The sequence below is a fragment of the Schistocerca nitens genome, chromosome 4 (assembly GCF_023898315.1).
Source record: "Schistocerca nitens isolate TAMUIC-IGC-003100 chromosome 4, iqSchNite1.1, whole genome shotgun sequence".
NCBI lineage: Eukaryota > Metazoa > Arthropoda > Insecta > Orthoptera > Acrididae > Schistocerca > Schistocerca nitens.
In genome coordinates, this window is record NC_064617.1 from 533,114,667 (window position 1) to 533,131,439 (window position 16,773).

General features: G+C 35.4%; 2 protein-coding genes across 3 annotated transcripts in view; one reads left to right on the top strand and one right to left on the bottom strand.

Annotated features, from left to right (window-relative positions):
* The window catches only part of LOC126253198 (probable phosphorylase b kinase regulatory subunit alpha), a 294,496-nt gene extending 293,971 nt beyond the window's left edge, over window positions 1–525 (bottom strand). For both annotated transcript variants that reach the window (XM_049954368.1, XM_049954367.1), the window contains exon 1: window positions 278–525. In XM_049954368.1, coding sequence (XP_049810325.1) covers window positions 278–355 — 78 coding nt within the window. In that variant the 5' untranslated portion in view covers window positions 356–525. The remainder of the gene's footprint in view (window positions 1–277) is intronic.
* A 390-nt stretch (window positions 526–915) lies between these two features.
* On the top strand, window positions 916–5,767 carry LOC126251498 (uncharacterized). The gene has a single exon (XM_049951970.1). It carries the CDS (start codon window positions 1,114–1,116, stop codon window positions 2,233–2,235), a length of 1,122 nt encoding a protein of 373 aa, XP_049807927.1. The 5' UTR covers window positions 916–1,113; the 3' UTR covers window positions 2,236–5,767.
* Window positions 5,768–16,773: the final 11,006 nt, after the last annotated feature.

Genomic DNA, 16,773 nt, shown 5'->3' on the forward strand with positions numbered 1-16,773 from the left:
ACAAACAGTTTTGGAAAAGGGGGGAAGGGGACGTGTTATCTTAGAGGGAGCGTTATCTGATGCTTACGAATTACCAACAAAATAACTGGAGTGACTTATGTTATTCAGTTTCTTCTTGAAGTTTCATAACTTCTGTATTATCTGTCCCATTTCATATTTGTCCATGAGAAAAAAGACGTCATATGCCAAACAGCAAGATTCATAAACAAAGAACGGAAAAAACTGACACTTATACCAATACTTTTACGTACAAGATATTACTGGGTTTTGTACTCACTTGATGGCTCATAATAATTTTTTGTACAATTCGTTGGTAATAATCTAACCTAACACCTGAATTACTCCTGCTCCTCATATTTACAGAGTTTATTGCTGAACTGCTCTTTGTAAGTGTTAGTTAATTTCTGGCCTTTACTGGCTCTTTAAAGAAACGGCACAGTCGATGTGTCAAACAATAGCACGGCCCCAATGTTTACATTATTTTGACCTGTCCTACACCCTTCACCGCCTACGTTATAAATAATAACAGCTGAGACAAATTTAAATACAGACTAGCCAACGTTCCTGGGGATCTGAAAACTTGACATCCGCCATTCGAACGCAAACGTGTACAAATTGTCCAGGATCCGACTTCAATTTTATAATTGTACACTTTTTTTCATCACTATGTATAACATATTGATCCTTTCATTTCTGATATACTTAGTGCACTCATTTCAACTACAGCCCAGATGAGGTACCGGTCAATTCGATTCATTTAAAATATCTCTTAATATTTCATGCTAAAATCGTTATAGTTATCTATATGCATTTTGCATTTTTAAAGGTTCAGAAAGCGTCTAAGATTAATACTTTTATGATTGTCATGCCAGTTGGTAGCCAGTAGGGTACTTCACTTCCAATTCATTGGCCAGTTCCCTGGCACGTACTGTAGCGGGGGTATACATGTGCAAGAGTGTGGAAATCCAGCTACGCTGCAGATATTTTTTCGAAAAGTTTGCTATCCTGCTGTCAGCTGGAAGGGAACAGTTGTGAAGTTGATAACGTCGGAGATTGTGTGTTGTGGGTTTCTGCAGTCTAAAATATTATGACAGTTGATTAGGGCCTGTTAAAATGTTACTGTTTCGTATTATTGAAATTTTGTGCTTCGCTGCAGTGCTCTCGGCCGATAATACTCCACTAACAACAGAGAAGCCCAACAGTTTGCAACAGGGTGCATTTAAAACAGATGTGCACGATATAACTGGGCTTTTTGAGCCCAATGCAAAATCTGTAAATGGCTCTAAACAAAACTTTGAACATCGTCCGATTGCCTTAGAAGGAGGTTCTTCTGTTATTGCCAACGATACAATAGTTTCAGAATCGAAGAGACCGAAGGAATTGGTTCATAAAACCATTTCTGAACAAACTTTGTTTGACAATGGTACAGGTATAACTACAAATCATTCTAATAATTTCCATGAAGCTATTCAAACCGAAGGTGGATTACTGGAGATACCTGTAAGTACAGCAGCAGCTGGCGAAACCACCAAACTGGTACCGAGTGAAACAAATGATTTTATCAAAGATTCTTTCCCGTTAAATGTGGGAGAAGTAAGTGATCATCCATCTGTGGTACCAAGAAAGGGTGTCTCGCCAAAAATTGTGCCGAGAAAAGGAGCAGAGCCGTATGAACCATTTGTTGACCTAGATGACAACACAGAAATGAAATTGGCATGCAACTGTTGTGAAACGCACAGTTCTGAACAAAACATTGGAAATTATACGTCAGACCCGAGATGTGTTTCATGTTGTAACACAACAGGCAGTAAAAAGTCAAGTACTTCAACCACAGGATTAAAAAATGACACTATAGAGTTCAAAAGTACAGGTAACAGCAGTAACCATGATGATTTCAAAATATCCAATAATAGCGTTAACTCTACAGATTTCAAAAGCGAAGCAACGCTAAACGAGTCCAATTCACGTGATGTGTATAGAGCTTACCCTCCTCTGAAGAAAAAGTCCAAGCCACTTGTTACTTCAGATACTGACATTGAAATGAAACAACAAAAAAGTCCACAGTCTTCAAGTTCAGAGAAAAGTGACTTTGTAATACCTGTGGTTTTGTTAATTTTAGCGGTACCTGTAGTAGTCGTCCTAGCAATGCTTTTTTACAGAAAAGGAACAGAATTTTGGGAACGAAGGCATTATAGTAAAATGGACTTTCTTATTGATGGAATGTACAATGAGTAATTCATAACCACTGCTGTTTTGGTAAAAAGAAGGTGACTGCGATAACTGGAATGTATTTTATTTCCCGACATTTTACGTGGTATATCCTATGCCGTCCTTAATGACCTTACTGTCACTGTGACTTTAAACCCTAGAAAAAAAAATTGTATGTTGAAACATGTTGTGTACCTGTCAGTTGCAGAATGTTGTAGATAAAGTTCTCACGACTGAACGTTTTAAAAATTCAAACTTTGCAACTAGACTTCTTGTGATGATAAAGGAAACTGAACTGGTGATGGCACGTTGTAAAAGGCAGGTAAATTATAGCAGTGCTTTGGTAACAAAAAAGCTATATTCAGCCTTTTATCTGGGAAAATACTGTGAGTTACCTAGCTACATATTATATGTGTATTCCTTTTTAAAATCCAATAAAACTAATTTATCTGCTGTAATATAAATTATGATTAAATCGGTTAACTTTCAGTAAGAGCCATAATAGAAATTTGTAAAATGTGTTTCCTAGATTACTATAATTAAAAGAAAGGAAAGTCATCTGCATCACCCTACCACAGCTGAAAATTCATTGTTCTGAAGAATAAAATGAAAAATAATAATTTATAGATAAAGCCTTTGACAATTATACAACTAAGACCTCTATTATTTGCCGGAAATAAAGCTGATAGTCAAAAGTGTAGCCCAGTGAGTGCAAGACATTGTTTGAAAAAGTTGAAGTTTGTATTTTAGGATTTGACACATTTTTGATGACAATAATATATACATATAGTGCGTAATCAATGTTGCAAGAAAGGAAGAGAAGATGCAGCAAGAACATTGCTTTGTATCAACACTGCCTATTCTATATTTAACATGTCGACTGCCACGAAGCTGCTGGCAGCCTCAGCACAGTCTTCTGCTGTAGTTGGTGGCAGTCATATGGTATTCAACATGTTAAAGAAGTATTGCAAGAACAAAAACATCAGTACATGTGAGAAATCACCCTGTACTGTTTTGTTGTAGAGCTCTTCTTTCTTGATTACTTTCTATTTCAGTGATATAGTGCTCAAGGTCTTAGCTGTATTATACAGTTATGTTGTTTTACATTTAGAGCACATTGTTTTACTGTGGGGTCTTTTACAACCTCAGCCAATAAAGATTAATGTATCCATTAGTTTTATTACATCTGTTCTATCAAGACAAAAACACTCAGTCGAGAACTGTTTTACTGAATTTTGCAGTTCACAAATTGTTATACAGAGACCAACTTTTTGAGTTTTATGTGTGTATGTATGTATGCATGCGTGCACTAAAGTTGAAGTAATTTTTTTAAGAAATATGCTGTGCATTGCTGGTGGTTACAGAGAAAATTTAAAATAAATTACAGATACCAACTTCTCAGAATGAGACTAAACATGCAGCCAAATACATGTTCCATGTTTATTGCCATAGTCACTCAAACATAGTAAAACCAACAGAACTACTGTCATTAGGAATCTGAAATGCTTTTGAGCTAATGAAACCACTTGTTCATGAAAGCATGTGTTTTTCAGTTGTATATGAGAATGAATATGCTTTTATGATCAGAAAGAAGTTGTTATATTTATTAAACATATTGACTGCCGCATTCATACTGATGAATGTTTCACCGCCAGACGTCGGCGGCAGGCTTTAGTTCTACTGTGGCTGGTGGCAAGTTAATGGTGTTAGGCAGAAGGACCTTCTGTGGCCTTGTGACAGTCGTCATGTTAAAGTAGACTCTGAAACAAGATCTTTTATTTATTTTGAATCCTCACCAATCCGTAAGAAGGTTGTTAACCCCCTAACTTACTGCTTCCTCTTTAAAATGTTAAAAATGTTTCCAAACTTGTGCTTGTGAACTGTAAGTCATGCAATTGATGTAATATGTAGCAATGTAAATGGGCATGAACTTTTTGTTATATCAGTTGGGCATATTTCATTTAATATTCAAAACCCTCATGATTATTAAATTTTCAGCTATTGTTTGGCTAAAAAAGGGGGCGGGGATTTTAATGCACCCTCAGTTTTTAAGATTTCCTGACAGAAAACATGGATGAATGTAAGAAAACTCGGAAATGTTTGAATGAGGTGTATAATCTGCTTTAGAAAACACATGTATCATCAGACGGTACTCACAGTAACATAAAAACAGGGTACATCTGCCGTAGCGCAAACTACTTGTACACATATTCTTAAAAAATATGTTACAAGGTTAGCAGGCAATGCTGTACATTCTGAGATCAAGTGAGTTATTCTGACAACTTTAACTGTACAGAACATCTATGTATTTCATTAATAAATGGAAAACATAATGCGCCTTGTACTGGAACAGAGTTGTGCCTATTCTAAGAAATTGGACTATTCAGAAACTGAAATAACTCATTAATGTCTTAATCCTTCTATTCATTACTCAAAAGTCCAACAACAAGGAAAGTGACAATCTGTTTGCTTATATACTAATAAAATTCAAGTCTGTGATTAATTTGCCTGATTTGTTTCCAGTTATTTTCCTTTCCTTATTATGATCCTTGCATTTAACATTTCCATACATACCTTGTAAAGAAGTACTTTAATTTTAAGTGTCTGCAATTATGATTGTCAGCCTTTTTGTACAGTTTTTTTTTATTATTACATACTGGGACCAACAATTAAAATAGTCTTTACTGTAAACCTTAATCATCATTGGGTGCAAGGTTTAATATTATACATGACTTTTTTATGGTGTGTTAGTAATGCAGTTCGTAATTTTTAAGTTACCGCCTAGTTTGCTTGCTTGCTTGTGTCAATCATACAGTTTGTGTGAATCCAAGGCCACTGAAATTATGTATCAGTGTAACAACTCTACAAGATGTTAGATACTGAAAAAGTCTCTGCATGAGGGCACAGAGAATGAACATATCCTATTGTACAAATCTTGCTGTTCTCATAGCCCTTGTATGACTATAATGTAGCTCATTCAAGAGCTGTATAAACATGATCCTTAGGTTATATAAAATTTGAATAGTTTGTATGATGGGTATCTCTATGTTTGGAGGTTATATAAAATTTGAATAGATTGTTTGATGGGTATATCAGTGTTTTGTTGCTGCAAGGTAGTGGCACTATGTATTAATTCACATTTACAGCTTGCCGGTATTGCTATGATTGATCATTAGCTTTTAATATTTCTTAAAATTGGGGTGGGGGGAGATAATGACGAAACGAGTGTGGCATCACGTGATGTGCACTATAACACAGAATTCAGTTGGGGTGGCCTTCAAAAGGCTGGAAATAATGCAGTGTCAGAAATTACACGTTAATGATAAAGACTGCCATATTCAAATGTAATCTGCAATACTTGTATCTAGTTTTGCAAATCAGTACCATCTTGTTTAATACTGTAATAAAGGTTGGCAGTTTTAGTATTAGATTTGTTAGCTCACATAAATAATTTCAACATATTTTTGTATTGTATATATGTCAATAATTTTTTATTGTTTTCTAATGTAATGTGATTGTAAATAATGCCTTGAGTAAATCTTGCGAAGAAAATTATAAAACCGAGTTCCAGTTATTCTTCCACATTTAGCTTGGAAGTGAACTTTAAAGTGGTTTACTTTGTATTCAATAGTAATAACAAAATCCCTACCTCTTTGAAAGTGTAATTTTGTTTCTCTTCTCCCAGAATGCTACTTATACCACACCAGAACATTCATTAGATTATTGTGGCAGGCAGATAACTTATCCTACACCTCTTCCTTATGTTTCTGCGATAATATTTGCAAGAAAAAATAGTTTTCCACTACTTACTTATCAAAGATGGGCACCAAAATTATAAACTACAACTTTCACGATGTGAGACCACCAGACAAATTATTTCCCATGTAATAAACAACATTATAAAAAACCAAGATAGTGCCGTTGGAACAAGGTGACCATTACCAAATAGAAAATAGAACCTCTGAACATAATGTGAGCACTTATATAGATATGTTAAGTGTTACAGGTTGTAGGTTAGTGTATCACTTCATAGAACAAAAATGGCAAAAGGAGGAATTGCTCTACATATCGTGAACTGCAATGTATTTAGGAGTATAGACACATGAAGGGTATTGTAATCTATCCATAAATCAATTTGAAGCTGTATTTAAAAGTAAAAACAAAAAGATTCCCGGTGATTTTAATATAATTTTTCTAAAACCAATATTGGAGATAGTGAAGGAGGAAACTGGTAGAACCAGTGGTAAGGAGGGGCTGATAGTTTAAGCAGTAAATGATACAACAGATGTGTGCAGTGTTGCAAAGTGTTAAATAAGCATAACAGTTACTGAAAATGTGGGCTGTCATTCTCAGTATATGCTATCATGAAATACACGAAACCAGCCATTATAAATAATTTTAGTAATACGAAAATGATCCTCATTCCAACAGAAGAAGTAATGTCCACTATACATTATGATAATAACATGCACAAGACTTATTAATCTCAATTTTTTCCCAACAAAATTTTTATTGTTGGTTTTATCAAACATGTTTCACCTGATAGTATTATACATCTATAGTGGAGTACAAGGAAATAAAAGAGATAATTGTTTAACTATAAACATTTTGTCGAGACATGTAGCGTTACTTGACAGCTCACACTGAAATATAATCTGTCCACCACAACATCTAAATTCAAAGGTTTTCTAGTCATTATGATAACGTCCCAAGAACAAGAGACTTGCTGGAGCCAGCTGCCAGAGACTGTGGTCGTCAGTGTGTTTTGCATGTGTGTGTATGTTTATTTTTGACAAAGACCTCGTTGGCTGAAAGCTAACTTTCCGACAGTTTCTTTGTTGTGCCTTTCTGCGACTCAGCATCTCCGCTACATGGCGAGTCATATCTATGCTCATAATATTGAAAATCATGTACAGTTTTAGAAGGGAAACCACCACATGGATTAGGCATTAAGCCTGATCTAACAGGCTGACTGCTATCTACTAGTCAGTGTGAGGAGCACTCTATGATCGTGGGACGTGAACAGCATTTCGCCAGTCCGTCCAGCCATAATCCCCCCCCACACACACACACAAAACTTTATATCATGGGCATTAATAAAAGGTTTCCTGTCAATTCTTTGTTACAAAATTAAGAAAAACACATTCTAAACAGATCACAACCTGTAAGAGGTTTCCTTACAGAATAAGACTAAAATGTGGTGACAGGCAGACAGTATAAATTGACAATGTTGAAATTTTGAGATTAAAACTTGATAATAAATTTTGTTGGGATTATGCTAACTATCCTCATAACATTGCTGTAAAAAATTGATAACGTTTGGTCCTAGATTGTTCTGAGCGAAATAACAGTAGGTCTTTTTGTTAGTTTTCAGAAAAAATGTTGCAGTATGTTCATGTACATAACAGAAGTAATAGTCTTGCAGAAAAAGATCAGTCCAGTAATTCATGTTGCAATAATTATACACCGAAATCTTTTTTTCACATCTGTCAGAGGCTCTGGTTGCAACTGAGGAGGATTTTCAGGACTCCAACATTAATTGTTCTGCAACTACACACATCACAATAAAGGCGATCACAGATAATGAAGCAAAAAAGTGCAATTCAGGAGCAGCTTCTCCACATCATGGACAGACTGCAGTAGCCTGTCGCAGTGTTTCTGTCAAACAACAGTATCTGAATTAGTCAGTCAATACACTACCATAACTTTGAGTTTGCGCATAGCTCTGTGAGCAGATGGTACTGACATAACCAATCTCAAGTGTTAAATGGTGCAATAATTTTCTCAGATTCCTTTCCAAGGAAATTCTTAACTTTCTTGGAATGCATTTGAACCATGAAGGGAAAAGGTTTGTTTGTGATTGTGTTAGTGAAATAATTAAAGAAAGACTTGTAAGGAATAGAACAATCTATGAGCTTCCTGGACATCCTTCCAACAACAGCGAGAAAAACAAAATAAACAAGAAAGAAGAATGAAAATACAACTCTGCGCAGATTCCTAATTTAAACTAGAGGTATGTGATGCTGTAAATATGATTCCCAATTACCAAATCGTGAATACGCCCAAACTAAAAATTTATCGCCGTAATGTGCAATCCCTTCGTAATAAGATCGATGAAATTAACGTACTGTTAACACATGAACTTAATGACATCTCCGTGTTATGCATTTCTGAGCACTGGCTTAATCCAGAACACGAAAATAAACAAATTTGTTTTGGCTGCAGGAAAAACACCAAGCAGGGTGGGGTAGCAATTTACACAAAGGATAATGTAGATTTTATTACACTACCTGATTTAACTAGGGCAAATGTCGAAAAGGATTATGAAACTGCAGCTATAAAAATTACTCAGTTCAACCTAGTTATTGCTACAGTTTACCGATCACCATACGGGAATTTTGAACTTTTCTTAAACAAAATGGAGTCATTGCTAAATAAAGTAAATAAAATGGATTGTGAATTGATAATCTATGGTGACTTCAATATTGATTTCCTCACGAATAGTGGGAATAGGGAGACCATTTTGAACCTTGCAACATCCTACAATTTAAAGGCTGAAGTAAAAGCAACTACCCGAGTAACAGAAACTTGCCAAACAGCTCTTGATCAGTTTCTAGTCAAGAAGAGTTTACACAACACCTCACTAAAAACTTTCAATGCTGGTTTTAGTGACCATCTTGCTCAAATATTAAGCATAAAAGTACAAGGCAGTATTATTAACAACATGTCTTTCAGAGCAGCATATCGAAGTTGTAATCAGCATAATGTAAACTACTTTAACAACTTATTACAGAAAGAAAAATGGCCAGGAGTGTACAAAATGAACGATATAAATGAAAAATTCAACACTTTCATTGATGCATTAACCCATTTCCTTGAACTTGCATTCCCACTGAAAACATTAACCATAAGGGAGAACTCTAGAACAAACAGCTGGATCACAAAGGGCATAAGGGTTTCATGCCAGAAGAAAAGACTTCTTAATGAAATATGTAACTCAAAAAATTCCTCACCTGTAGTACACGCATACTATAAAAAATACTCCAAAATATTAAGAAAAGTAATAAAAGCAGCAAAAATAATGCATAATGATGAAATCATTTATAATTCAGCTAATAAATCAAAGGCTATGTGGAGTGTTATAAAAAAAGAATGTGGAGAATACAGACAATCTTGCAAAAATATAACACTATCAAAATGGCTCTGTGCACTATGGGACTTAACATCTGTGGTCATCAGTCCCCTATAACACTGTCACATAAAAATAAAAAAGTAACAAACCCCTTAGAAGTAGCCAACACATTTAACAACTTTTTCACAGGTGTTGCTGATAAGATGTTACAATCAAACTTTAAGAGCACCCAGGCAAATGAATATAAAATAAGTGCATGTAGACGATCAATGTACATCAGTTCTGTTTCACAAGATGAAGTAGCTAAAGCAATAAAAGGACTAAAAAATTCCAAATCAAAAGGTACTGATGGTAGATCTGCAACAATGTTAAAGAAGAGCACATCAAACCTAATTGAAGTACTCAGACACTTATGTGACTGCTCACTTCAGGCAGGCACTTTCCCCAATGTGTTGAAAACATCAAAAGTTATTCCTGTATATAAAAAAGGGGATAAAGACAATGTAAATAACTACAGACCCATCACAATTTCCTCCTGCATCTCTAAAGTACTGGAAAAAGGTATGTATGAGAAACTTATGAAATTTATAAATAAAAACAGCATCCTATGTAATGAACAACATGGATTCAGAAATAAGAGGTCAACGACAACTGCTGTCTATGAGTTCATCAGTTCCATCCTAAACCTGATGGACAAAAATCAGGAAACAATAGGAGTATTTATTGACTTGTCAAAAGCTTTTGACAAGGTGGACCATAAAATTCTGCTATCAAAGCTTGAAAGATACGGTATTCGAGGTCTGTCCAACAAGTGGATCAGTTCCTTCCTGACTAATCGTAAGCAGGCAGTGTGCATCAAGCACACAAATATTGAACTAAAAACTGTATCTAATCACTTATCTGACTACAAACAAATTAAATGTAGTGTACCCCCGAGGATCAGTATTGGGACCCCTTCTGTTTCTTCTGTACATAAATGATCTAAGCTTAACTGTTGATGCACACAAAACAATCATATTTGCAGCTGACACCACGATGCTACTAAAAGGAGATGACAATGACGAACAGTTACAGCAGACAGTAAACACGGTCATGAAACAACTTAGCAGCTGGGCACAAAGTAATCAGCTTGTAATAAACAGTAAGAAAACCATTGCTTTAAAATTCCACAATGATCCTAACAAGGACATGTTTATCCCATCAGTCTCTATCAATGATGAACCAGTGGGTAACAATGCTGAAACCAAATTCTTAGGACTTTGGCTGCAGAGTAACATCAGATGGAATAAGCATATTGAATACCTCAATGCAGAACTGAGCAAAACATGTTATCTTCTTTGTTCATTAAAATCATACTGTAGTGAGAAAACAGTATTGAATGCATATCATGCATACTTTCATTCTCACCTTAGATATGGGGTCACCTTCTGGGGAAACTCTAAAACAGCAAATAGCACTTTTAAACTACAAAAAAGGGCCATTAGAATCTTGTTTGGGTGCAAGCCTAGAGACTCTTGTAAACCCCTGTTCAAGAAATCTGGTATTCCTCCATTACCATGTGTATACATTATGGAAACCCTTTTGTTCTTTAAATTAAATGTAATAGGTAAGGACTGGAGACTGCAAAAAAAAAAAAAAAAAAAAAATGTGATATACATGATCACTTTACCAGACAAAACAGAAACTTACATATGACTCAAATCAGCACAGCACTATGCCAAAAAGGTACTTTTCACATGGGAGTTAAGCTTTATAACAAACTTCCTGAAAACATAAAAGCTATCACTGAGGTCAATACATTTGGAAAAATCTCTAAAGTCATATTTACAACATCAATGCTTTTACTCCATTGAAGAATATTTAAATTTATGAAATGTGTTAAATAAGTACTTACATGTAAAGTGTATTATTGTAACCTTAAATATGTATGCCTTGAAATGACTTTCAGCCTGTATATTTATAACTTGACTTGTCCAATGTCTCATGCGTAAGCTGCTATGTAGACAACAGGACCAATAAACAATACAATACAATTCCTAAGGATACCATTCTAGTTTGGCTAAAATCTATATGCTTTGTTGCATAAAAAACATACCTAAATAAATCTTCAGTGTAGTAAGGTGTCATAAACTGTTACATGTTTTATGGTGGATGGTTACAATTGATTGAGGAGTTTTTGGTAGACAGCATGTTATCTTGGATGGAGAGTCATCAGATGTAGAAGTAACTTCTGGAGGGACCCAGGGAAGTGGGTTGGGACCCTTGTTGTTCATGTTGTATAGTAATGACCTTGCAGACAATATTAATTGTAGAATCAGGCTTTTTGCAGATGATGCAGTTATCTATAATGAAGTACTATCTGAAAAAAGCTACATAAATATTTAGTCAGATCTTAATAAGATTTCTAAGTGGTGCAGAGATTGGCAACTTGTTTTAATGTTCAGAAATGTAAAATTTTGCACTACACAAAATGAAAAAACTGTAGTACCGTATGACTATAATATCAATGGATCATAGGTAAACTGGGCCAACTCATACAAATACCTGGGTGTAATACTTTTTAGAGATATGAAATGCAATGAGCGTATAGGTTCAGGCATGTGTAAAGCAGATGGTAGACTTCAGGTTATTGGTAGAATACTGGGGAAGTACCATCAGCCTATAAAGAGGATTGCTTACAAATCAATTGTGCGACTGGTTCTAGAATATTGCTCAAGTGTGTGGGACCCATGCCAGGTAGAACTAACTGGTGATATTGAACATATACAGAGGAGGGTAGCATGAGTGGCCATATGTTTGTGTAATCTATAGGAGTGTGTTACAGAGATATTGAAGGAACTGAACTGGAAGACTTGAAAATACACATAAACTATACCAAGAAAGTCTATTAACAAAGTTTCAAGAACCGGATTTAAATGATTACTCCATGAATATACCACAACCCCCATACCTATTGTTTGGATAGGGATCCTGAGGATAAGATTAGAGTAATTACTGCACACACATGGGCATTCAAAGAATCATTCTTCCTATGCTCCATATGTGAACGGACAGGAAGAAACCCTAACAACTGGTACAATGGAACATACCTCTGCCATACACGTCATGGTGGTTTGCAGAGTATAGATGTAGATGTAAATATCCCCAAAATTTTTTCATGCACTTCACTTTGTATAGAATAACAATACAAGTTAATATAGTTTGCTACTCACCACATAGAGGAGACATTGAGCAGCAGATGGGGACATTTAGTGGGGAGTTTATTGAAAAAATTACTTCATCACTAGATAGGAAAGCTAAGGTCGCAGGAATATTCTGTGATCTTACAAAAGCATTCAACTCTGTAAACCATGCTCTGATACTTTTCAAACTCAATTGGTATGGAATAAGGGATATTGCTTTGTAATGGTTTGAATCATATCTCTTGGAGAGGAAACAAAGAGTAATCACATCAAATGTGATTTAGTCTCTGTTTTAACCGAAATATACCATAGATCACTCAAACAGAAAACTGTCTCCAGCAGTTGGGAGAAAGAACAGTTCACACTAGTCAACAAGAAGTGTAGTAGGTGAAACCCATAACACTGTCATTCAATATCCTTGAAATCAATATGGTATAGAACCTTATAATGTACTCTGAGCTCAGTCATAATGAGGTTATTGATGTACCTCGAACAGAATGAACTCCATGCTACCCAGCATGAATTCTGAAAACATTGCTTCTACGAAAATCCAACTCGCACTTTTCTTGCGTGACGTCAAGAAAGCCATGAATCAAGGCAGTCAGGTAAATGCAACATTACTTGACTTCCAAAAAGTATCTGACTCAGAACAAGACCTACACTTATTATCAAAAATATAACAGTATGTTGCATTAAGCGAAATTTGTGACTGGACTGAGAATTTTTTGTTAAGGAGGGTGCAGCAAGTTATCTTGGATGGAGAAGTAACTTTAAGTATGCCCCACGGAAGTGCATTGGGTCCCTTGCTCTCTGTCTTGTATATTAATACAATATCAATAGCGAGCTCACATTTTTTCCAGTTATCTACAATGAACTACTGCCTGGAAACAGCTACCAGTTTAGTAGCTTGCTCCTGAAGCTACTTATGAGAGCCAAACGAGAAGAAAATGGAAGTTTATTAAATATTTTTAGACTATTGATTACATGGAAATTTCCTGTTCTTGTCAGCCTGTGCCTAGGTATGTCTAATTTTGTTTTGCCTCTGGTATTATGGTGGTGCATGTTTTCCCTCATTCCAAAATCTGCTACATTGTTTTTTGCATACAATGCTGAGGCATATATATAAAGATTAATAACTGTTAATATTTTCAGCTGAATGAACAGTGGCAGGCAGTGCTCTGATCTACCAGAATTGCTCATTGGCCGTATCACTTTCATCTGAATTTTTAGAACTTCAGTGATGTGAAGAGAGTGTCCCCATATCAGCAGTCCATACTCTATATGTGACTGAAAGAGTCCAGAATAAATAACTCTTAAATATTCTTTTGTCACCAGGCTTCTCAGTTCCCACATTAAATACGTAACTTGAGACAATTTTGTGCAGGTATGGTTGATGTGTGTTTCCCACGTTAACTTAAGGGTCTACATGAATTCCTAGAATTTTAACTGCTCTCACCTCTACCTCTTCTGACAATCCTGGAATAATCTGTTGGTTTTTATCAGGATTGCAAAGCAGTGTATTTGATGAGAACCAATTTAGTGCTGCTTCCAGGCCATCTTGCATCATATCTTGCAGAACTGATATGTTCTCATGCTGAGCAAGCAAAGTTGTGTCATCAGCATAACATATGACAGTATTGGGGATACAATGGGGTAAATCATTGACTGCAATTATAAAAAAGAATGGCCCAAGGACAGAACCTTGTGGGACTCTTGTCTTAATTTCTAGCAAATGTGAGTCTTTGTTTCTGACAGAGGCAAACTGCTTCCTATTGTTTAGATATGATTCAATTACTGCCAATGCAGAGTCTTGTACACCATAGAATTTGAGTTTAGCAAGTAAGATATCATGAGAAATGCAGTCAAATGCCTTACTTAAATCATATAAAAGAAGTGAGGCTTTATTTTTATTCTCAAAGACTGTTATTACTTCATTCACAATTGAAAGAACAGCAGTGGAGGTATTTCTTCCCTTTGTGGAAGCCAAATTGACTATTAGAGAGTAAGTTATGCGACTCAAAGTTGGTTATAAATAAGAGATTCAAATATTTTCGAGAAAATGGGAACTATTGAAACTGGATGGTAATTTTTGAAATCATGTTTGTCCCCTTTTTTATACACTGGGATAACTTTTGATATTTTTAGAGTTGTAGAATAGACTCCAAACTCTAGACACCTATTAAACAGAAGGGCCAATGGTTCACTAATTATATGCACTGTTTTTACAATTATGTAATTGGACAACCAAGAGTAGTCCATGCTCTTGGAGTTTGAGAACTTTGCCACTACCTTTGTAATCTCAGTGGGTGCGATTGTCCTCCATTTAAAGGTATTGTTTGCAGGTTGTTGTTGCTTAAGTAGATCACTTGCATTAGTGTTTGTTGTTTCAATTATGTTCTTAATATCACTTACAGAGTCCATGAAAAAACAATTAACTTTATCCAGGTCAAGAGCTATGCTATGTTCATCATTCCTGCAATGCTCTTGTGCAACAACATTCCATGCAGCTTTGCACTTATTAGGAGCCCCTTCAATGTATCTTTCGTATGCTGTTCTTTTTGCCATTCTAAGCATAGTTTTGTAGGTTCTCTTACATTCAAGATACGCTTTGTACAATTCATCTTTCTGCTCCATTCCATATTTACGAGAATTTTTAAACATGTGGTACAATGATAACATATTTTACCTCATATTGGTAAGTTCATCTGTGTACCACTTAATGTTTTTCTTTATAGGTTGGTGTTTATGATTGATTTTTATAAGAGGAGAACAAGAATACCACAAATCTAAATAAATTTTAATTAAGTTCTCAGAAGCAGTTTCAGTTTTATTTATTCCCACTTGACAGTTATACATACAGCCCCACTTAATATCTCCGAGTTTCTGAATGAACTGGTTTACTACTTCTTCCTTCTGCCCTCTAACTCACGTTACCTTTTCCTTAGCATTGGCACCTGTGTTTGAGGGGAGTCCTTCAGTTTTGTTTTGGTTGAGTGTGAGGAGTATTGGATCATGGTCTGCAAATCCCCCACCTACAATACTCACAGTGTACAAATCCCTATCAAAGTTAACAATAATGTTATCTATACATGCTCCATCACGTGTGGCATTTCTATTGCTACAATATAGATTGAACATTCTGAGGAGGTTGAAAAAATACTTTGTCTCTTGCTCACAATCATTTACCATTTCTATATTGAAGTCCCCACAGATAGCAATTTTTTATTTAGATTTTAACAATTTTTCCATTATTAATTCAAATTTCTCAAAGAAAACACATGTCACCACTTGGTGATCTGTAGAGACTTAAAATAATTAGGTTATGATCCACAAGATTTACACAGGTAAATTCCCCATCCATTTCGGAACAGTATGGGCTAATATCAATTTTTCTGAATATTGTCCCCTCTTTAACAAAAATGCCTGCCCCACATTTTGTTTTTTTTCGCTTCCCGACACATTACATCTGCAGCAACATATCCCTGAGGAATAAAGCAATCTACCTCATTACTCCTCAGCCAGTGCTCTGATACACAAACAACATCTACTTTCTTATCAATGCAGAAATGCTCCAGTTCCAACAATTTATTCCTAATGCTACATAAATTCACTTGCATCACAGTTAGTGTTTTGTTAATATGAGAAAGTTTTTTAGTCATATTCTGTGTCATGTCCTGTTCTGTGTCCTGGCGAGGCTCCAAAATTGCTTGAGAAGCTTCTACATTTTCATTACTTTTATGATTTTTATTTAGAGAAGATATTTTTGATTTGTCACCCCCTACAGACAGTATCAGTTTATTTTTAATTATTCTACAGATATCAACAAGCATTTTAGTAAAAGTCATTGAACCAAGTCTATTTAAATGAACACCATCTCTACCCAGACATATGTCACTCAGGAATTTGTTTGGGTCAATGAAAATTGTACCAAGTTCATCGCACTGTTCCCTAATGCCACGTTTAAATTGTTTATTTGTAAAATTCCACTGATTACCAGTCTTGAACCTGTATAAACAGGTTTGGCACAGCGAATTACGTTTCGTGTTTCATTTATTATTTCTTCCTGGCTGTTGCTTTGTAATGAATTTGTCCCTGCACGTATTACAACAGCTTTGAAATTGATCTTAGGACCACTATTATTTCTGGAGTCAGAGTCATGCTTTTTGATATTTTTAAAATGTCCTAGCATTTTTTCTCTCTACTCTTGCTACAGCTTTACATGGCATGGTTTCCTTTCTGGGAAAGAATCTA

What these genes read in the sequence shown, in the direction of transcription:
- LOC126251498 (XM_049951970.1), top strand. Translation starts at nt 1,114, where the DNA reads ATGTTACTGTTTCGTATTATTGAAATTTTGTGCTTCGCTGCAGTGCTC.